This window comes from Aethalodelphis obliquidens, unplaced genomic scaffold, assembly GCF_003676395.1.
Source record: "Aethalodelphis obliquidens isolate GAN/ISIS:26980383/991018 unplaced genomic scaffold, ASM367639v1 scaffold17, whole genome shotgun sequence".
NCBI lineage: Eukaryota > Metazoa > Chordata > Mammalia > Artiodactyla > Delphinidae > Aethalodelphis > Aethalodelphis obliquidens.
Window position 1 is genome coordinate 30,913,841 of NW_020837961.1, and position 23,980 is coordinate 30,937,820.

The window sequence follows — 23,980 nt, forward strand, 5'->3', positions numbered from 1 at the left end:
ATGGCAATGAAGGAGGATGATTAACTGAGCCTTCTGCACCTGGAGACCAATTGGCACAGGACCCCATCCACCTTTGGTTGTCTTAAGCAGTTCAACATATATTTCTAATCTTGTACAGCAATGAGATTAAAGTCCTTATGTTACTGTAAGTACTTTGGTTTAAGAATTTAACTTCTTAAAATATCATTTCAGAAAGGGCTTAGAGTATCCATAGAGGTGATTTAAAAAGTTTTATTTTATATAATTGTATGGATTGCTGTCTCATGAACATGACGTATTATTTAGAAAAGATAAGAGGGCAAAAAACAATACAAACCCCACCAGATATCTACAAAAGGACTAAGAGGAAAATAAAATTTGGCTACTAGACAAGACAGTATCAAGGCAAGGTGAAAGAGCTGTTCAAAAAAATAAATAATTCAGGCAATTGGGTGTTTGGTTTTAGCAATTATTAATAAGCAATTTGACTACTTCCACACCATACTAATATACGGTGATCTTTTGGTTATTGTAAGAGCAAAGAAATGTAATCTATGAATGAAGCTACTCTGGACCACCTATTGTCGATATTAAATAGACAGGCCAGAATTCATCCTGAGTGTGAAAAAGCAGCATGTGTAAATTTAATTCAGTAGAAAATGTCAATGTTTTCCTCACAGTGAGAATTTCAGCCATGTCTCCCCAGTGTGAGCCATGTCTTATTGCTCTACTATATTCAGAATATGTACTAATTCTGACAGAAGTTGAAACTAATGTGTACACTTTATGTTTACTCAACATAAGGGCCTTCTTACAGAGATGGTGAAAACTGATAGTTTAAACAATCAAAACAAATGAATAGACAAAAGTATTTTTTAAAGCACCCGTTTACATTGCTAGAGCTACAAGGGTGATCAGAAGCATCTGTCACCCCATGGATGTCAAGATTGATCCATGCTATGTGTTCGCTGTTTGGATGACAATGACCTTCCCAGAGAGAAGAGTCACATCGCTGAGTTAAGACTGAGATTTTCACATATTTATTACAACAAGTTTCCTGAGGAGTTCAACAAGGCAATGTTGCTAACTTAGCTTACTTAATATGTACAAAAATACGATAAAATTTACACATTTGAAAATATTCTAAAGTCAGATTTTTCTCTGATTGGCTACCCAATTAGGGCAAATTATTAAGATTTTTACGAACAGTAATCTGAAACATAAAAATTAAGATTAGGTTTAAATACAATTCTTGGAATGATCATAATCTATGATGCCTCTTGACTGGACAGTAATAAAAAGATACAGAGCACTGAACTTTAGCTGTTTTGACTCATACTAATGTCATATATCTTGCCAGAGTAAACTCTTTTTTTAAAGTGCTTCGCACATGATGCAACTATAGAGGTTAGTACATTTTTCAGATATAAACACAATGACATACTGCTGAAGCTTGCTTCTTCTGGAATTTGAAGTCATTTCAAATACCGAATGAGAATATATGTACCATATCATAAAATATCACTTCATCAAAGTGAGACTCCAAGACCTCCTATCCTTCTCTGAACCGCTAAAGTCCATTATTTGATAGGGTTGGATGACGCTTACGGGCCTAAAAGTTCAGCAAAACTCTTAGCTACCTAGAGAAAGAAGAGACTCTTTACAGAGTCAAAATGTGGATGAGAAACAAGGTAACAAAACAGCCAGAAACGATGATTTGGAAAGTAGCGATTTTGGCATAAATATCTTGAGAGTCACTATGGACCACAAGTTGAATATGAATATGCAAAACGGCAAGGAAAACAAAAATGCCATATCAGGATGTGCTGAAGAGAATACAACAGACAGCTCTGTTGTGCTTCTGTACCATGAAGACTGTCTTTTGCCGAAGCTCTTTGCAACCCCGGGATGGCATAAGAGCAGTGGTTAAACACAGCCAGATAGTTCTATCTTTCACTGCGGTGGAAAGACCTCCCTGGCTTGGAATTCTGCCTTTAAAGTTGTGGGCATAGTTCAGAAGGCAAGTGCTGGTTAAAGGGATTCTGAAAAAAAAGGACTGTTTTCGTTATGCATTAAGGCAGCCTTTCAAACACAAGACCCCAAATAACAGCAGCAAATATTTGGTGAACCTCAACCCCTCCTCCGTTTATATGCGGGGAGTAAGATACAGTTCTCATTCTTGGTTTCTTTCCTGGAATAAAACATCAGGTGCCGTGGAAGAGCTGAGGGCTCCTAATTTGCTAGATTGCTTTAAAGGTCAGAATTGGAAAATTAAAGATTAAATGGTGATTGATTTTACGTGAGTGGGAGTGATAACTAGGCCCTTCTGCATTTTGCACCATTGCTTCTAGCAGGAGGATGTCAACAAATATCACGTAGAATGTCATCTCTGATGACCGGTGGTGGCCTCCTGGGAGCTGCGTTGAGGACACGAGCCCTGGTCAGGCTGGCAGGAAAGATCCTGAGTATGAGGAAGGGTACCTGCCTCGGGCACAGACAGAGCCTATTGCTGGTCTCTTTGTTCCAAACAACCTTAAAGATCTCAGAGACACAGAAGGTGGCAGAGGAGGCCCAGCTGAACACGTCTATCCATACATCACATGTGAGGGAGTTGTGGTGAGGGCAGGGATGAGCCGTGGGGAAGTGTGAACAAGCAGCTGATTTTCTCTGAGAAGGAAAACAGGTGCTCTTTCACTGAGAATTCCATTCCTCCCTCACCTGGCCAACTCAGGGTCAACACGTCCCCAAACAGCATCCCTTCAGGACTGTGGGCTCTCACACTGTGTCTCATGGCAGGTGGAAATGAGCTTACCCACCCCCTGGGATGGGGTCCACATTGAAACACTTGCTTTGTTTGCTGTCTATTCCATGACGTAACTCACCTTGAGCAAAGTTCCCACTGAATGTAATTGACCTATCAGAGAACTTAACTCATGAGAGGAAATTATCCAAAGCTAGCTAGGTCGCAAGGTGACCCAGAAGGAAACCATAGACAGCTTCCTGATTTGTACCCTGAGGAATGAAGCAGAAAGGTAACAAGGGCTTGAGAGCGTGGCCAGGGTGATGGTACAGTCATCTAGAGGTTGGCTGGGCAGAGGAAACACCCACTGATAAGCGCTGACTGCATCTTATGGTTCCTCCACCCTCCGCGATGGATGGCAGCCACGCCTTTGCCCAGCACTTCTCAATCGAGCATTCTTCCAAGTACAGGTGATGCACTGGGCGTTGGAAGAGTGGGCGCTGGAAGCAACAGCAAAAGGTTCTTGTGTTTACATTGATTTGAAATTAATTAAATTCGGATCCTCTTCATCCTCTGCTGGCAGGCCCAGCAGGCTCCCTCCGGGGCTGCTTTCTCTTGGAAAACATTAGCACCATTCAGTTTCAGGATTCATTGTCACTGCAAAAAACAGAACAATAGTATATTTCCAAGAAGCTACTGAGAGCTGGTCACTCGGCTATGGAGGTGACTCAGGATAACATAGCAGTCAGGGAGCCGACGGTGTCCAGATTACAATTTCTGAAACAAAGGTCAGTTCAGTTTGGATTTTATATCTGAACCCTGAGGAGGAAATCTAGGAAAGCCAAGAAATAATCCCTAGCTCTAGTTGTAATATCTTCCCCAGGGCTGATGTGGAGAGAACCAGATGGGGTCGGGGTTCCCCCTTTAAAGAAATCGGATCCCATTCTCTATGGATAGAAGCCAAACCGCCTTTTCTTTTTCCTTAAAAAAAAAAATTTCAATATGTTATTTTCTCTCAAGGGTTTGTGGTCCTGGCATGTTTTCAAAAGCCCATTTTTTCCCCAGGCACAGAGGATCTGGAAGTGCCTTCTCAGTGTCATTTAGAATTCAATCATCAGGCATCTTCAGGTGTGAGTAGACATAAATTATGGACATGGTGTGTGGACATAACCATGCTAGCAGGCTAATTTCTGCTTTTGTTTCTCACTTGGTTCTCTCAGCCACAGGTCTGGCTCTATAGCTCTTTCCCAGTGAGACCATGTCTCCACCCAAGTCTCGTGGAAAGCAGACTACTTGACCTCCCGCACCTCCACCCACTTTTTAAAAATTTTGTGTCCTTTCACCCAAATTCTAGCATGTCTCCACTTGAAGTGACCTGTGTTTCCAAGGAAGTGCCCGAATGACGATCATCAACAGGACCTGGTGTCTCCTTAGCTCAGAGGCTTGTAGAGGCTGCAATAGACCATGTTTTTCTGACTCCTACTTCAGTTCTCGCCTGCTCAGTGACACACCAGGTGTTTCCAAAAGGTCTCTGAAACAACTTGATAGATGATAGAGAGCCAGCTAGCTAGCTAGATGATAGAGAGCTAGCTAGCTAGATGATAGAGAGCTAGCTAGCTAGCTAGATGATACAGAGCTAGCTAGCTAGCTAGATGATAGAGAGCCAGCTAGCTGGATGATAGAGAGCCAGCTAGCTAGATGATAGAGAGCCAGCTAGCTAGCTAGATGATAGAGAGCTAGCTAGCTAGCTAGATGATACAGAGCTAGCTAGCTAGCTGGATGATAGAGAGCCAGCTAGCTAGATGATAGAGAGCCAGCTAGCTAGATGATAGAGAGCCAGCTAGCTAGATGATAGAGAGCCAGCTAGCTAGCTAGATGATAGAGAGCCAGCTAGCTAGCTAGCTAGATCTAGCCAAGAAAGAGGAGGAGAGACATTGTGTATGTGTTTGTGTGTCTGTGTCTGTGTTGTGAAGACAGGGGGAAGAAGCTGTGACCAGGAAGGCTGACCAATGGGAAAGAAAGGGGAAAGCAGACATGGACAAAAGGACAAGTTCTATAGGAAAACGTATTTAATGGAAACCTGACTGCAAATGAAGACATTCTTTATCTGAAGAACGAACGTAACAACCCGTTTCATAAGTCACACTGAACAGCTCTTAAACTGGGCAAGGAGGCTTCCTTTCTTGGAAATTGGGTGGTAGCAAGATAATATTTCTGAGATCCAGGAGTTCATCTCTATGGAGCATAAGTCCCTGAAGTGCATGTTTTCCTTCTGTGGCCTTATCTTGACATTTCAGCTACTCTAAGCAGACCAAAATACAAGGCTGTACAGCAATGGGCACAATCCCTCGTTTGTCCACAACGTTAATCTGTGTCCAGCAGTTAAAATAGAAGTGATTTTTAAAGTTAATTATTATAAGACCAATCCATATTCATTGTTGAAAAAATACAAAATACAAATAAGCCAAATAAAAATACTAACAACCTCACTACAGTTAACATTTTGGTATTTATTCTTCCAAACTTTTTTCTGTGATAATGATATATATTCTTTTTGTACAAAAATGGAATTATGTTATGCATATTGTTCTGTAATCTGCTTTTCTCACTCTCATTCATATATAGACCTCTTTTCTGGCTAATAAATATACCATATCTTTTTAATTGGCTATAGAGCACACCATTGTCTCACATTGTCTCACCAAGAACATTATTTTTAGGCATATCCTTATTGTTAAACATTTAAGCTATTTCCAATTTATAATTTTTATTTATTATAAAAATTGCTACATTTTTGCATGCTTCCAGTTGTTACCTTTGCATAAATATCTAGACGAGGAATTGCTAGGTTAAAATGTATGCAATTTTAAAGCTTGACCAGCCTATTGTCCAATTACCCCCCTTCCCTAGAAATTTACCTTCTCTTGACACTTTCCTTTAGGGAAATCTCCTTTCGCCAACATTCTAATACTGGATATTATTATTTTTAGCTTTTGTAAATTCAATAGGTGAAAATAATCTAATATTTACCTTAACATATTCTTGGGTTACTTTTTTTTGTTACTAGAAAGACTAAAGTTTTTTTCAAAGCTCTGTTGGTAATTTTAATTTCTTCTTTTGCCAAACTGCTTATTAATATTCTTTGCCCATATGGGACATTATCTTTTTATTGATTTATGTATTAATAATAATTCCTTGTTCATCATACATATCGCATATACTTTCCCCCAATTTGTCATTTTCCTCCTAATTTTATATTGTGTTTTTGGAAGTATAAAAAATTTGAGTTTTTAATGTAGTTAAGTCTATCCTTTTCTGATACAGTTTCTGACTGTGTGTCATGTTTTCAACCAGACCTCACCTTACAGTTATAATATTTATCTTTAATTTTTCTGGATTTTATTTCTTTCTTTTTCACATATAAACTTATCCGGAGTCTATTTTAATCTAAAGTGTGAAGTCGAGTTCTAAATTTTCCCTCCCAATGTTAGTCAATTGTTTTAAGACTATTTACTGAATAATCCACTTGCTATGAATTGCTACTTTTATAATATAGTAAATGTTTACATATACTTGAGGCTGTTTTGAATATACTATTCTATGCCAGTAATACTTATTTGGTTCTGGGTATACACAGTTTTAATTATTGGAGCATGTTCCCTGCAAATCCACCTCCCCACACACAATTGTTCTTTTTCTTTCTTTTAGAATTACCCTATCTGCGCACAATTATTCTCCCAGATGAAATGCTCATTGGGATCTTTAAAAGACTAAGTTGAATTTAAAAGGATAATTTTCACACTGTTGAGTCTTTCATTCAGAAACACAGTACGTCTCTCTCCATTTGTCTATATCTTTGATGTCCCTCCATAAAAATTGGAACAATTTCTTTTTATATTATCCATACATTTTTTGATTAAGTTTTTGCCTAGGTATTTCTCTTCTTGGGCTGCTTCTATGGTTGAGCCAAATGCTGGCGTGTGCTCATGGTGGCTTTTTGAGCCCAGGGTCAGGTGGGCAGAGCTTAAATCAGGGCTCAGCCACGTTCTCGCTGTGTGACCTTGAGCAAGTTAACATTTCTTAGCCCATCTCATCTGCAAAACATGCATAATAATACCACGTGCCTTAGAAGGCTGTTGGAAAAAAATCAATGAGAAAATGTAGGCGAAGCTCTATGCCACGGGCCCGACCTCCAGACACATGAACGGGCATTCTGATTTTGCTAGATTCTGTGCTAGTAAATGTTCAGTTAAACACAAGCTTGAACATTGCTTCAAATATCCACAGCCTTTAAGAAACCATCTTCCAAAACAAACTTTCAGTTTCTGAGGACAGTGTAACCTCAATGCGGTTTGTTTAGAACACTCTACAAACATTATGAAGGCTTAGAGTGTGACACTGCCCACCAACCAGAACCCATTCATTTAAAGCATCAAAGAGCACAGGACCTCATGCATGATACGTGTGGAACTTATGTGCTTATAGATCTGGCCACTGACAACGTGCCAGGCCCGCCACACCAGAGACAGTCCCAGTGTGGGTACAAGTTGCTTCAGCAGTGGGTCAGCAGGTCATTCCTAGTGTCGCAACTCTCACACGCGATTTTCACCGGTGGTGTGATGGCCAACGTGCCTGTTAGTAAGTCAGCAACCCGGAACCTGGCTCCCCACCCATGCCCGAGCCTGGAGGCATTATTCTCCCTCACGCTCATTCCTTTTTTGAGTTAGATGTGTTCCCTGCTATCTTTGTGGCTATTTATCATCTCTGTGAAATGATCGAATCAGCCCTGATGTTTCCAGCTCTGGCAAATGCTAGAATTCCCTGTTAAAAATATATTGGCAAACTGCCACAGAATTGCAACAAATAAAATCAGTGATCCCGCTTCAAACCTCTGTTGTTTGCCTTGATGTTAATTCTTACGGCTTTGGTCACTTATCTGTGACAGCAGCATGAGTGAGTGATTTTTCTCAGAGGGTTATATGTAGATATTTTAAGAATGTGGGGTAGCTTTCCAAAAAGCTGTATAGTAACAAGCCTCCAAACCTAAAAAACCAATTGAATTGATTAAAAAGCATCATCTGATGATTTTTAAGAAAGCATTTAAGTGGAACGCCACCAGTTAAATGAGGAGGTGCAATTGTAACACCTGGTTTCATAACTGCCCCTTGGTTGCAGTCAGGATCAGATAAGCCATCTTTGTCCTTCTGACCAGTTTACCTTGTAACAATCCCTCTTTCTGACCACAGCTAATGTTGCCTGCCTCCCAAGATGTAATAAACCTATGCTAAACCTTTCTCTAATTATGATGGTCTCTAACTTGGTTTGGGGAGGAGGGCAAAGTTCAGTTTAGCACAAAGTCACGGAACAGTTAGATCATGCTCTCTTCCATGTCATCAATAGAACGTCCCTTCTCCTTCCCGTAAGAGGCCTGCCCAGGTGGAATTATAGAGACGAGAATCTGGCTGCCCTCAGAGCCAGGCCCAGAATTGGTCCAAGACACATAGATCATGCCCACGGTGTAGACACAATCTGGGCTAGTATTCAAACGAGGCTGTGGTGTATTGAATTTAGTGCATCTTCTCTCACCCACCACAGACAGGCATAGACACACACATATACACACACCCCTACATGTTAACCATGTCATTTGAGGTTAGCATCCTGCAGGATTATAAACTGTTACTTTGTATCCCTCATGATACTTAGCTCGGATTTGAGGGAAATCAGTTGGCACTTAATATACTTAATATTTAATACTTGTTGACTTTTAAATGACTAGAGGGACTGGAGAGAAAAAGAGGAAGGAAACTCATAAAGTAATTGGAAGCGGCCACAGAGATTTACTGGAGTGGAGAGGCCAGAACGGTTCACACAAAACTGCTGTTTTCTTGCAATTCATGGTTCAGTCTCGTCAATGTCTGCACTGCATCAGCCACCGAAGACTTTCATAGTTGGCCTCATGGTGGATGGCTTTCTTGCTACTAAGGGTTCTTTTTAAAAGTTTCTAATTTGTCTTTTCATTTATGGAATATCTCTTTTATTTTAACTAATTAGTCAAAGAAAATGAAAATCCAATTTTAAACTCTTCTCTAGATTGAGCTTCATCAAAAACTTGCTATGCAAACTTGGACAAATCACTTAACCTCTCTGATTTCCAGGTTTACTCAGATGGATTGTTTCATTTTTAGCTGGTTGTCCTGGCATGATGTGGACAATGCCAGGCACATATTAGGCACTCAATAAGTATATTTGAAAAATTACACTGACGATCATACTTTCTCCAAAAAAACACAAAGAGAAGGGAAGAAACAGGGAGAAATTCAAAAAATTCTCTATTAAGCTAACCTGCATTTTCCTGAAAAATACTAAAGTGATACATTTTTATAATATTGAGCTCAGACATGAATCATAAAATGAACAATGGAGGGCTTCCCTGGTGGCGCATTAGTTGAGAATCTGCCTGCTGATGCAGGGGACATGGGTTCGAGCCCTGGTCTGGGAGGATCCCACATGCCGCGGAGCAACTAGGCCCGTAAGCCACAATTACTGAGCCTGCGCGTCTGGAGCCTGTGCTCCGCAACAAGAGATGCCGCGATAGTGAGAGGCCCGCGCACCGCGATGAAGAGTGGCCCCTGCTTGTCACAACCAGAGAAAGCCCTCGCACAGAAACGAAAACCCAACACAGCAAAAATAAATAAATTAATAAAAATACATTGGTGTCTGAGTCTCACACCCGAGATTCTTAAAAAAAAAAAAAAAAAGAACAATGGAATTATTACAAAAGCAGAACAGGTATACTGTTACTTACCTTCTTTGACTTGGTTAATTTCCTAGGTAGTAGTAGCTAGGTATCTGGTATCTAGAATAAGTGTCTTATTATTGTTGTTATTACTGTACTTTCAAATTTATAAATTAACTTGGATGAAATCTAATTCTCCCCCAATCTTTCCCAATGCTGTTACTCAACATAAAATCATCACTGTGGCCAACAGGCATAAAGGGAAAGAAGACGTGCGCTTGGCTAATATTTGCAATTCCTTTTCTGTGGTTATTCACCTAAGCTTGCAGAGGCAGAAACATCACGCTTTCAGGAAATTGTCTAGTTATAAAGGCCTCAGGAAGAAGGAAGAGACTGCCCAGACTTTAAGCACCAAGATGAAAGGAATTCCATCTTGTTTTTGCCACTGTCGAGTGGCATTAGAGAAGGTATTGTAAGGATGGGGGTAGACAATAAAGGAGTGAATTCTTTCAAGACAATTTAAACAATAATAAAACCAACTCAATGGATCTGTTTTTTGTTATCAACACACGCTGGCAAGGCTGAACAATGTCGGTGATGAAATTCTCTTCAACTCTAGGGCAGACCTCAGCTCCACCCTGCCCACCCCTTGGACACTGTTCCACTGACACTGTTCCCGGTACCCCATACGTTGCCTGGCACATAACATGTACGAATTATAGGGAAAAATGCTAAGGTGGGAAATAAGGATATAGAATTCCCCTTCCCCCACCATTCCTTTGCTGTCTTTTCCCACTGATTTTTTTGAAAACATGAAAACCATACTTTAAACTTCCCATGGTACTTTGTACATCCCTGGCCCTTATTAAAATCCTGTGCTAAATTTCAGATTCCACAGCTCAAGGAAAATGTCCACTCAGTGAGGACAAGACAAAGTAATGAGGAACTGCTGGCTAATGGGATGTGTGGGTAAAGTCCGGAAAGACCTGAGATTATGGACCTGAACAAGAGAAGGTGAAGGGTTGAAGTCTGCACACAGTGTAGTGCATTAAGTGTAGGATGGTGACCGGATCACCTCGTTTGTCCCAGGATCAGAGTGGACTTTATGGATAACAGAGGCTCTATGTCACAGTGTCTTTCTAGCATCAAGAAGTAAATGGATTCCAGAAGTCTTAGTTCCCCATCCTCCTGCTAGTCCAAGCAGGATGGGGAAGTGTGTTTTCCACTAAGTTCAACCTGCAGTGACTGTTATATACTTTCTGAAGCATTAGAGTCACCCGTATACTGCTTAGACGGTAGAGGAAGGATGATTCACAGAGGTCAAAACCACTGGGGAACTTTGGACGTAATGATGTGTCAAAATAGGTTAACCGATTGTAACGAAGGTCCCGCTATGGTGGGGGGTGTCAACAGCGGAGAGGGTTGTGCATGTGGGAGTCAGGGATATGGGGGACTTCTATGTACTTTCTGCTCGATTTTGCTGTGAATCTAAAACTGCTCTAAAATAGAAAATCTTTAAAAAAAAAAAAAAAGTCAGTTGGAGAGGATGGGGAGAATTATTGCCAGAGCATAAAAGAATTCATTTCATTTGTGTGGTGCTTTAAAACTTACAAAGTTTTTTTCTCTCTTGGGATCCTGTGAAACTAGAAGGACAGGTGGCATTATATCCATTTTACAAGATGAGGAAACTGAAGCTTACAGAGTTAAGGTGACTTGTCTTAGTACAAAGAATAAATGATCATCCAAGTCGCGTCTTGAAACCAGTCTTCTGATTCTAAGCCCAGTGACCATTGCACTCACCACCTGGATCTCTAATGATTCACAAGGTTTCAGAAAAAAAATCTTCTATCTGTCCTGGATTCAAGGTTCAAAGTAAATGTTTCATCAATTATCAATGTAATTAAGACAATAAGAGAAAGAAATGTAAATAAAATCACAACAGAAAAGATTATCCAAACTACAAGATAATCCAAACTATATACCCTTTCAAAAATTCCGGACGGCTGAGAGGACTATTCTGAAATCACCAGCATATTACCTACGCTGGTAATGGATGGGGAACCTAAAGGCTCCAGATCATTACTAGGGGATGAAACAAATTCATAATTTCTCAGGATTGGTAAGCTCCAAAAAGAAGTCCCCAGGGAAACCAGGAGCAAAAAGAATGCTCCACATACTAGATGTGCCTGGACCTTAGGACACAGGCTCATTCACCCAAAAGGCAATAAGTTTATGTATATCAATTCTAACTTTTTATAATAATTAAAAATAACTAATACTTATTGAGAGTTAATTTTGTACCAGGATTTGTTCTAAGTGCTTTGTACTTTTCTGAGTTTTTAGTGAATAAAAATTAAATTTGCTCTGCAATATCATGATACCCTTTGAAGTAATCAGACAGTGTCATCACAACCAAAGACTGGGGACTTGCCACTCTTGGTTCTATAACCCTGGTCCTGGCTTCATCAAGAGGGAATGAGGTGACAGCTTGACAGTTGTCCTGTGAATTAAAACCAGACCAACAGAGGAATGTAGACATTCCCTTTAAAATCAATAATTTAGCATGAAGCAGCTCTCCGAATAGGTTAAGTCTTTTTGCCTTAGAAGCGGAAATGTGGTAGAGCTTACTTCAGAGACCAGCCTCTCGGTATTTCAAAAACATGATTTCTAAGAAGCTTTTACCACCATACAATTCTCTAACGTTAAGCTTCTTCTATGTTGCCAATAATTTCAAGGAACAAGAGGCAGGTATATAAAAACCAATGACATCTCACATCTTTTGAGGGTGCACATCAGAGATGCAGTAATAAGATATTTATAAGGTTTTGGGGGGTGATCTGAGCCCTAAACTGGACACACACAGATGTTCATTTTTAGGTAAAAATGCAAAGGAAATAATTCCTTCGTAATGTCCTCTGTGATACTCCCACGAGCATTCTTTTTTTTCTTTCATCTTCTTGTTAATGTCTGATATCTCCTTTAAATAGGATAGACTCTTTTCTGAACCAGTGGTGAATTCTAACATGCAAGTACCCGCAGAGGTAACAATGACTGACATCTACAATAAGGTGCATATCCTGCATCAGAGCGGAGGCTCACCTCAGTAAGATTATGGTGGCACGACTTCTCAGGTAAGGCTTAGGGGAGGAAGCAGAACAAGGGTCTGGAAGACAAACATCTGACTGCCCCAATCACTGTCTAATAATCAGTCTTTCCTTGCATCGCTCTGGCTTCAGGAACTGCTTGTGACAAGTGACTGCGCTCTGGAAACATTTAAGGGGACTTAAGGTGCAGGGCCTCTGGGTAACCTGGAAGGAGAGACGGTGGGTGGTCTTTATCCTGCTTTGAAAATGTCTTCTGTTTATTCCGACAGAAGTGTAATATCTCAGTTACAGGCTCAGTCAAGTTCCCTACTCGTCGGTCATCTCGGAGTCACCCCATCAGCAATTCTGTGCCCCCCAAATCACAACAGTGCTCTGTGGAGCAAGTCCCTGACTTACTGAATCATCAAACCTATTTCCTGCGAGCATGTCCCAGGTCCTGACCAAAGGATTCTCTGATCAAAAACACCCAGACACGGTAATTTCTATCCTCACAAAAGATAATATAATTTAAACAAGACTGTGGAAGGCTAAAGGACGCACAGGCCCCAGTGCGCTAAAATTTTCTATTAAGCAGAGCCACCTAGTGGTAGAATGGAGTAGGGGTTTTTAAAAAATTCTCATTTAATTTCTCTCATATAACAATCCAATTCAGGCGGGGTTTTCTTTTGTTTTGTTTATGTTCATTTTACTCACTCTTGTTTACAGTTACCCCTTTGAGATTGTCACCTCCATCTGTTTTCCTTACCAAACATCTACTCATCCAAGGTCAACAAACCTACAGTTTGTCATAATCAGAAAGTTTTAGGACTAAAACAGAAGCCGACTCAACAGTGTCTCTTCAGAAGGGCAAAAAAATGTCACTACTAATTTATTTCTAAAGATAAAGAGTCACTAGGATATTTAATTTGTACCTTTCTATTTTCCATAACTCACACTTTCGTTTCTCCATACACCCATGAAAACTGTCACATAAAATTTATAGGCACAGGGACTTTCCTGGTGGTCCAGTGGTAAAGAATCCACCTTCCAATGCAGGGGATATGGGTTCCATCCCTGGTCAGGGAACTAAGATCCCACATGTCGCGGGGTAGCTAAGCCCGCACGCCACAACTACTGAGCTGGCGCCCTGAACTACAGAAGAGAAAACCCGCACACCACAACTAGAGAGAAGCCCGCGTACCACAACAAAGAGCCCGTGTGCCAGCAACTAAGACCCGATGCGGCCAAAAATAATAAAATAAATAAATGAATAATAAAGAAATCTTAAAAAGAAATTTATAGGCACAGAGAAGGTGAGCAAAAGTCCTCAACTGTGGTCTCCAATCTCCCCCTCCCAACCATATATAATCTGTGGTAGAAATTAGAAGTACCTTGGGTTGCTGTGGTTTGGTTCCTTTTCTTCCTCTAAAGTAGGTAAACACTCATAGTTGGCTAGGACAGAATAAAAGCAAGCTCATTGTTAGTCACTAAAATTCTGTTTTTTATCTACAAAACTCGTGCAGTTGAGTATCACATTTCTCTGATCTGTATGGTTAGTTGTGCAGAAATGGCCTCACCAGGGAGTTTCAGAGGTTAAAAGATTAATGACGGCAAGGCTCTTGAAATGGAAAAAGCACTAACAGCACAGATACAAGACTTCAACGTGCCTCTGGCCCCGTTGGAAAGGGCACAATTCATCACTGCTTGGTTATTCAGTCCCTGAGGAACACCACTGGGGCTCCAAAGGCTAGAATCTGCATGGATCAGAGTAGACACAGGAATAAAACGGCTTCACCCAAGGTCCTGATGTGTCTGCAGAATGATTTCAGTCTGGAGGCACAACAGGAAAGAAGCAGGTAAAGTAGGGAACAGTCGACCTTGTTAAAGTCATCAGAATTCTCTCATATTACACGACTGCTGTTTCCAAGGGGGGGAGAAATCCACTGGATCTATCACCTATGTGTCAAAGCCACTCTCTGCTTTAGCTGTCAAATGGAAATGCCTTCTTCCAGATTTCTGGTTTTAGTGAGTGTAACAGGATCATGATTTTATATTACAATTATCTGAGTCACAAAAGGAAATACACCAAAATATTAAGAGAGATTGGTTCTGGGTGGTGGAACACTTTTTTTTTTTTTTTTTTTTTGCATTTTCCAAATTCTACTGTGTACGTATATTATTTTTATAAACTAAAAACAACAAAATGAAACTACTTTAAGGACTATCTCAATGACCCACTCCATCCTCAAATGCTTTATAGAACCATTCTTCCCTCAATATTGGACTATGAAAAACTGTTCAAAATTGTACAATTTAGTTAAATGGTTCTCATCTTCTGGAAAGCTCATCTTGATAGCCTCTGGTACAAAAATTCTAACACCAAGCCTCTGGATTTGAGAACTCCATTGTAGATTGTTGAATCTGACAGCTCCCAGGGTATTTTCTTTAAGATAAATGTTAAAAATACAAGTGATAGGATCATATAAATAGTAGGTTGTAGTAGTTTAGCATGAGCATTAAAATAATTTATTGATTTTTTAAAGGAATCAAAAATAGAAAAAACAGCTGTCATCATTTTTACATCTAAATGTTGATTTAATGAAAAGTAAGGGACATATACTACAATTACTGCCAGATATCAATTGGAAACTAAGTTATAATTGGATATTTATATTACTATCTCTATTAGTGCTGTCCAGTAGAACTTTCTACAGTGTTCTAGATTTGCACTGTCTGATATAATAGCTGTTAGCCACAGGTGGCTACTGAGCCCTCAAAATGTGGCTGGAATGAGTAAGGAACAAAATTTTAAATTTCATTTAATTTTTTAAATTTTAAGTTAAATAGACATATATGGCTAGTGCCTACTAGACAGACAGATCTATGTAAACCATATTTGATAAAGTTTTATATTTATATACAGATTAAAATCACAGATCTCTAGATTCTATAATATATCAGATAATGCCAGATGGTAACTTTTTCCAGATAGTTTGGTTTCAAGAGATTTCCTTGCTCGAAAATAAGATCATTTTCAAGAAGAAAAAGACCATTTGAAAAACTTGTGCAAAAATACAAAAGAGGGCTTCCCTGGTGGCGCGGTGGTTGAGAGTCCGCCTGCCGATGTAGGGGACGTGGGTTTGTGCCCCGGTCCGGCAAGATCCCGCATGCCGCAGAGCGGCTGGGCCCATGAGCCATGGCCGCGGAGCCTGTGCTCCGCAACGGGAGAGGCCACAACAGTGAGAGGCCCGCGTACCAAAAAAAAAAAAAAAAAAAAAAATACAAAAGAGTAGCAACCATTGATGCAATAATTAAACCGCATATTTAAGGATGGTCAGACACCCTGCTTACTTCGTGCATGTGCCAGATGTAATGTGGGTGGGCTCACAGGGTCCCTCTAGGACTCATGGCATAGTTACAAATTGGGGGCAGCCTTCTCTTACCACAGAGCACAAAAAAACCCACCTTAGGTTATTCCACACCACATACCGTTTCTATTCATGCTGTTCATCCACTTATCAAGCTCTTCCATTTCTATTTCCATCACAGAGGGTGTGTCTTCCTCAAAAATAGGGCTGGAGAGAGAAAATAAAGAGCTTGTTGGAAAAAACAAAACCAAAACCAACATGTGTGATGTGCTGAATTTCGTTTGAGGAGCGCCTAGGATGTTGACCGTTGGCTGTGAGGAAGACGAACTTGATTCGGTGTCTTACACTCCAGGGTAGGCTGGGGGTTTGCCCTATTCAAGAGGACCGAACTCCAATAGGAAAAAAGGCAAAAACGAAAATAAACCGTCATCCATTACTGATGATGGGCTGAAAGGCAGCCCAGGAGACTCTGCTCCTCCGGAAGGTACCAAGCCCGAGACTCCTCCGGGGAGTTGCCACATTTAGCATTTTAGCCTTGCTCAATTTCACTTCCCTTTCTTTGGGGGTTTTGATCAGTGCTCCAGGTCCAGAGGCCACGGTCAACAGCCTACTTTCATCACCTCGCCCTTCCATTCCCAGGCTTTCCTGCCTTGAAGAAATGGAGCCCTTGTGCTAAAAAATCCACCGTCCTCCCTAGCCGGGGCTCAGCGCACAGTTCAGGGGAGAAGCCCAGGTTAATGTAGGTGGGGTTGGGGGAGGGGACCACCTGCTCTGACCGCTGCGCTGCGTAGGCGCCACCCTGCAGAGGAAGCCAGGCTAGTGTCCAAATAACCGGGGGTGGGGGGGGGGGGGGGCGGGGGGGGGCAAGAGGTGGTGGTGACATCGCCCCAGGCCACTCCTCCGGTGTCATCCTCTCTTCCTCTCTCTCCTCCACCCCCTCCCGCCACCTCCATTCCTCTTCTCACCCCCTCTCCCCACCACGCACTGCTTCTCAACATACAAACCTCAGGCTTCTACCAGGGCTCCCCTCCCTTAATAACCAGCTAAAGTCTCTTCCCTGGAGATAAAATTTTTAATCAGAATAAATGAACGGATGTCCTTGAAATACACCCAGCGTCAGCATACTCAACCAACAATGTATTTGGAATCAGTAGCAGTCAGAAAAAAAGTTCTTTTCTGAACAAAGGACCTTGCCCTCCTCTCAGATCTCCCCTGGGGTGAGGTGTGGGCACTCGGGCACATCCTCCTGGGGCTGGGGAAGCCAAAGGTCCCCGGAAGGGGTGTCAAACCCAAAACTGTTGAAAAGCCGGCTCTCTAATTTGTTCATCCCCCGACATCCTGGCCCATCCCGAGCTGGACTGGAGGCAGTGGGGAACTTACAGTTTCATGTTTTCACTTCCCAGGTCATCTAAAAGAGAGTAAATATAAAAGTCGTGTTAACTTTCAGTGTGTGTAACAACTTTTTATTTCCAACAGCTGAAATCTCCTCTACAAAGAGAGGAAATTACTTCAAGTAGATAACGTTTTGAAAGGAGCAGTAGTTAACCTCTATGTCAAACAAGGGCAGACTGCCATATTGAAATGAGGTCCCATCCACGTGAAATCTGTTCTTTTAGATCTGGTGGCCCTCTGAGAGCGCTCACTTCACAGTGGATGTCCATCCCTCTTGACTATTTTTATCCATAGGAAGAGGAAAACAGTGGTAAGATGGAGAAAGGAGGAGTTGAAAAGAGGGCTTGTTCCTGGGCCCCCAGATGTGCCAGTTCAAACCACTGCTGTCTCATCTCCTTGCAACACACTGTCCCTTTGTCCCGGAGTAGGACGTGGGTTATCAATCACCGGCTCCCCCTGGAACTCTCCTCTCGCCCTGCTCTTTGTGTGGGTGGATCTCTTACAACCTTCTGGTCTCAGTGAAACCAAGTCCCCCCTAAAACAGAAGGTCCCCTACCAAGTTTATGATTAATCTCTCTATCCAAATCTTCATTCCCCTGCTTGTTCCCTCTGACCTCAGTCCTGTGCTAACTAAACACTAACCAACCAGAGTCAGATGACTAAAACTGCTGTTATCGATAACATCGTTAATGTACTAAAATTGCTGTTGTAGATCTCATCATTAAAGCACAAACTCAGGTTGTTTCTCCAGGGCAAGTGGTGCTCACAGACCCCCAGCCATGGACCACCTCGTCAGAGAATCGTAAACCAGAAACGTCCTGACTCCCAGAATCACGATTAAGAAATGTCACAGAGGGCTTCCCTGGTGGCGCAGTGGTTGAGAGTCTGCCTGACGATGCAGGGGACACAGGTTCGTGCCCCGGTCCGGCAAGATCCCACATGCCGCGGAGCGGCTGGGCCCGTGAGCCATGGCCGCTGAGCCTGCGCATCCGGAGCCTGTGCTCCACAACGGGAGAGGCCACAACAGTGAGAGGCCCGCGTACCACAAAAAAAAAAAAAAAAAAAAAAAGAAAGAAAAAGAAATGTCACAAGACGATGATTAATCTCAGCTTCTTTGTTCTTCTTTAAAAACACCCCTAACTCAGTGATCAAGTTGGACTGGATCTGAGGCTTGTCTCCCACCCCCTTGCTTGGCGCCCTGCAATAAATCCTTCCTTTGCTGCAAACTCTGGTTTCCTTTGCTCTTTCAGAGCCTGGCTTCCTGCACCCTGGGCACTCGAGCCCTTTTCCCAGTTACATCAGCTTATACTCTTTGCTCAGAGAGGCCTCCCCTACCTCCTCTGTCTGAAGTAAGGCCCATCTTTCCTACTGCTTCCCAGCTCAGATCCTCGTGTGCTCCTCCATAGTGTCTGCCACAATTTGTCATTGATCAGTTTCTCTGTTTAACTCTTTTTTGTCTGTCACTCCCACTAGACCATAGCTGCCAAAGGGCAGGGATCATGTCTGCCTTGTTCATGGTGGCATCCCCCAGCCCTACCCCATCCAGCTTGCACGGTACCTGACAAACACCCCGTAAATATTTATAGAATAAATGAATAGGTCTTAACCTGGATTGTCCAGCCCTGGGGTTAAATTCGTGCCCAATGTTTTGGATTTAACATGCTCATAATAGTGAAACTTCCAACAAGCCTGCTTTTTGTTGCTGTTAGTTGAAGTGAGTCAGGTTAACAGTTTGCAAAATGGCTTGAATGCTGACCAGACTCCAGATGAACACGGGCAAGAATTAGAGCCCAGGGCCCAGACTCTCTTTTGTTTGGCAGGGGAACCAATGCACCCAGAGAAACGAGGCAATGATGGCCAGCGAGTGGATAGCACAGCCCCACTGCACCTTCTATGATGTGAAAACCACTGGGAAGCAAACCACTTTGTAGAGGTCCACTGAATAGTCAAATGGTCTCGATCCTTAGCCATCAGAGGCCGCCTTTGTCTGGCAGGCAGAGGTGCAGGTCCTCAGCGAGGGAACACAACCAGCAGGCACCTGGAACTGAGTTCCTGGCAGCCGGGAGCTGCTGTAATTTCCTGTGGGTTGGCAAGCTTTAATGGCACAGCTAACCCAGGAAAGTTGGGCACAGATGTCAGTTTCATGCCATCACTGCTTCCCTTCGAGGGGCTGTAGGTTGTGTCCTCCTGCCTCTCGGTAGGAATCTGAAGCTTCCTGCAGGTGCCTGACTCCTCAGACACTTCAGCTGGGGAAAGGGGAGTATGTTCATCTCATTTTATATCCATGCATTTTTCATCTAAAATGTACAGGCTATTTCCTTAAGGGATTTTACTATAAATAAAGCCCCTATACAGCTGAACCTCCCTTACAGGTGACCCATAAAAATGCCCCTGTTTTGTCCCTCCCGCCTTCCCCTCCCTCTTTCCCTGCTTAATAACCCCTTACAGCCCCACCGTGGGGGGGGCGGGGATTTATCTTTCTAATCTGGGTGCCCGCAGGCTTCGCGGTGAGTCAAAGCTAGCCCTGCATGCGGATGATAGAAAAGTTTAAAAACCCATTACAAAAGTGCTCCAGATGCACCAAACGCGAAGCTCCTGTAATCAGTATTCAAAGAGAGCAAAGAGCCTCCTGTGGCCTCGTCTCCCCTGCTCCACAGCCATTACCCCTGCCCCAGTCGCCATGGCAACGGGAAAACATCTGGGAGAGCGCCCAGGAGCCGAGCATTAAACTGGGAGGGAGACCAATTACCCGTCCTCAGCGATCAGGCCCTGCCCGCTCCACTCCACCTGGCTTCTGTCTCTTTATTAATAGCCACCTACTCCTTCTGCACCGGGAGGCAGACGCAGGTCTCACACAACCCACGACCCGCACTTGATTCCATTTTCCCTCCCACAGCCCTGCCACTTCCTGTCGGCCTCCACACTCCCTTCGCCTCCTTCAGTTCCCCCCTGACACCCACTTAGCCCCACGAAGCCCCCTGCCGGCTAGACTCCCGGGTGCACTTGACGGTAGGATTGCAGGGTAGAGGTGGGGACGGGGGACCCAGCAGGACACCGGCTCTCTTATCTGGTTTCTGTGCTGAACAGTGAGCGAGAGAGTCTTTCTGGAGCTTGAGCCCAGCCAGGTGTCCTGTAGTTAAAGCCTGTTTAAAGGGATGCTTTACTGCCAGCTGTTTCCCCTGCAGCTCTTTCCCAGAGATGCAGCACATCAGGACACCTAATAAATGTTAAATAATAACAACTGCAAATCTAATGCCTGCAAGTCTAGGGAAAAGGACAATAGCACATTAAGTCACTACACAGCCTTCCCTTTCCTGGACAAGGAACGGACAGGCCCAAAGAAAAAAGGTAATTTCCAAACAGGTGAAGTGTTCTTTCTACAAATATTGGCCAAGTGCTCCCCAGTTGTCAAATTTAAAGACATTTCTTGGTGTGGAAGAATAGAGCAGGCTCTATTCACCTGAGGACAGAAACAACGTGTCTATTCCTAACCTGAGACATCACCCATGCCCTCCCACAAAACATTCCTTTGGGAACTTTCCAAGCAAAATGCTGGTCTGACGCAGTATGACAGTTTTATTTTTCCTGGAAAAATAAATTAAAAATATATTTAAATCAAATTCCGTTAATTTAAATATATTCTCCTTTTATTGACTTGCATTATAATGCTAAATATGAACGGGGGGACTTCAGTGGGCAGTGGTTGTGAACATTTTCTCTGTCAGTCTGTCTGAAGAGAGAGTCATCAGTTAACCATCTGAATCTATATTAAAGGAGTGGCAAGTAAAAGAAAATATTCCAATAAAGCGCTCTTACCAAAAACTTTGGTGATGAGCAGTTGCTTTGAAATTCTAAGTTTTCCATTTGTGTTTTCTTAAAGTGAGGCATATTTAAAGTAAAAACGATATGCCAATTTGTATTAAGAATAATGTGCACATTTACTTTTACCTCTGAGAATGAGTGTTCTCTAAAAAACGTTCTCACGTTCTTTCATCAACTCATTCCTGCAACACATTTATTGAGCAGCTAATATATGTGTTGGGCTAGGCATTCCGTTAGATAAAAGGGATAATAATAATTAGCTGACACAATATGCTGGGTACTGTTTTTTCTAAGTGCTTTAAACAGATGAATCCACTTAATTCACGCAACAACTCTATGAGGTAGGTGCTGAGTTTGCCCATTTGACAGATGAGGAAACTGAAGCAGAGGTCATAGAGCTAGGAAAGGCAAAAGCCAACTAGGCAGAGTATTCCAAAGTCTGTCCTCGCCACACTATTCAACAAGATAAATAAGACAAGTTCTTAGTTCTCTCGGACCTTAAAGAGAACATAACCTCGTAAGAAAGAGAGACCAAAAAAAGGCAAGTCACCAACTTATGCCAGTGTAAATACTGTGCACAATAAGTGTGAACAGTCAAGAGGTGGTGATTAATTTTGCCTGGGGTGTGATTACTCAGCTCTTCATAAAATCTTTAGAACTGGGCATTGAAGAAGGGGGTGGCAGTTTGCCAAGCAACAAAGAAGGAAATTCCAGACAGAAGACATAGCATCAGTCAGGCATGGAGGCATCAGGAAAGGGAACAGCAAATACTGCCTGGACCGTGTCTGAGGTCAGTTTTCACTTGTGAATGGCTTTTGAATTTTGAGATTCTCCAAATAAAATTCAGTGAAAAGTCCCTTTCTGGATTTAGAGCCTCAGAGCATGACCATTTGACTAGTCAACCCCGACCTCTCCCTGACCCCATGACTACATTAGGTAAGATCAGCTACAGGTTAGGGTTTGGGCAGGAAATTCTTACTTTCCCTACTTAAAAAAAAAAAACGGGTCCAGGCAGCTCTGTTTGCTTTTTCTCTTTCTCTAGCTTACAAAGGAGCTCCCACGTGATGACTGTTATTAGGTCACCCTGAAATTGCAAGCAGTGGAGAAACATATGTATATCTTCTACTTTCTTGGAATCTATTACCCTGCCATGAAAGGTAATGCTCTTCTCTGCTTCCTTCCCGACTCGCATTTGCCCTACCTGCTGGCATAATGGAAAATGACCATTTACAGCTCCACGAGAGCTTAAAGCCTCTCCTGGTACTAGGATGGTGAGGGGGCCCGCAGGCCAAGGGCATGATCTCAAAGCCAGAGGTGCCCTGTTAGTGGATGTGAAGTACACAGAGTGAGTTTTGTATGCACATATAAATATGTATCTTATCACCCTTGAGTGACTTTTGGAATCCCTAAAGGCTTCAACTTGAAAATCTAATTGGGGCTTCCCTGGTGGCACAGTGGTTGAGAGTCCGCCTGCTGACGCAGGGAACACGGGTTCGTGCCCCGGTCCGGGAGGATCCCACATGCCGAGGAGCGACTGGGCCCGTGAGCCACGGCCGCTGAGCCTGCGCGTCCAGAGCCTGTGCTCCACAACGGGAGAGGGCACAACAGTGAGAGGCCCGCGTACCACAAAAACAAACAAACAAACAAAAAAATCTAATTGGAGTCACTTTTACCGGCACAAGCCAAAAGAAACCAAGTCTGCTTTGGACTCAGAACTATCCCGACACCTAGTATTTGATAGTCCTGGCATTGGAAGTGAATCCTCTCAGAGTGTATCTCTGACCCCGGGGATGTTCTATCAGATTAGTTTTCCATTGATGATAGTTATCTTTAGCCAATCAGGGATTTCATTCTAAAAGTTAGCATAGATTTAATAGGAATAAGAACCATGCTTCACCCAGGCCTTTTCAAGATTAAATGGGGATGGGGCATAGGGCAGAAAACAGTATCTGTGACAAAGCACAGATGGAAGAATCCTCTTCTTGTGGCGGTGAGCCCAAGGACTCCAGCCTTCCCACCCTGTCCGCAATCTGACCCACATCTTCACCAGCCTAACTGTTTCCTCCAATGGTCGGGAAATGTTACGTTGACCTATTGGCCAAAATTACACAGGGCCCTCATCTAGATTAGATACAGAGATGGCAGCTGTGTATTTTAATTTTCAATTTAGGCTGAAAGCATTCTCTCTCTCTCTTTTTTTTTAAATAGGAAGGAATATGACATTTATAAACTCTGGAAAACTTCATTGAAACAAGTCATTCATCACGTATTATTTTACGTAGTTGCTTCACTTAAAAACCTCTCGGTTTCTTTTCCCACACCATCCCAACTCCAGGCAGGTGTTAGGATAATACTTACTTGTCTGTAAAGCACTCTGAGATCCTCGGCTAGAAGGCTCTGTGTGGAAGCAAAAAGTATTGTGTTTTATCATTTATTCATTAACATACGAGGCAGTTGTCTGGAAATGGGAACAGGCAAAATATTTACCTTGTTTATTCCTTTTTCTTTTACGGTATATTACAAAGAGTATCACGGGTAAAAGCAGGACGGCCAATAAAATCACTGGGATCAACCCCATTAATATAAACTGTGATTGGCCTGCATCTTCACTAATAAGGGTAGGATTCATACTGACAGTGAATATTTCTGTGGTCACCGCAGCAAATATGCTCGGAACCGTAGCCTCTTCATCACTGCTTCCCAATTCTGTTGACAGTTCTGTTTCTTCCATTTCTGTGGGAACACACACAAAATTGAGATTGTCATGGAGACAAAGTTAATATGGTATGTTTTCAATGATTTGAAATTTATCCTACATGCAACCAGTGATAAACTTGATCCGCTGGCTTTGGTCTTC

The 23,980-nt window shown here is 42.5% G+C and overlaps 1 protein-coding gene across 3 annotated transcripts in view; it reads right to left on the reverse strand.

Annotated features, from left to right (window-relative positions):
- Positions 1 to 216: 216 nt before the first annotated feature.
- TMEM154 (transmembrane protein 154) overlaps positions 217 to 23,980 on the reverse strand; it is a 46,382-nt gene continuing 22,618 nt past the window's right edge. For 2 of the 3 annotated variants that reach the window (XM_027117193.1, XM_027117195.1), the window contains exons 2-7: positions 23,611 to 23,856; positions 23,482 to 23,520; positions 17,290 to 17,317; positions 16,031 to 16,116; positions 13,933 to 13,993; positions 217 to 3,376 (exon numbers count right to left, since the gene is read on the reverse strand). In XM_027117193.1, the coding sequence (XP_026972994.1) occupies positions 3,361 to 3,376; positions 13,933 to 13,993; positions 16,031 to 16,116; positions 17,290 to 17,317; positions 23,482 to 23,520; positions 23,611 to 23,856 (476 nt within the window). In that variant the 3' untranslated portion in view covers positions 217 to 3,360. The remainder of the gene's footprint in view (positions 3,377 to 13,932; positions 13,994 to 16,030; positions 16,117 to 17,289; positions 17,318 to 23,481; positions 23,521 to 23,610; positions 23,857 to 23,980) is intronic. The other variant, XM_027117194.1, reaches the window with a different exon arrangement.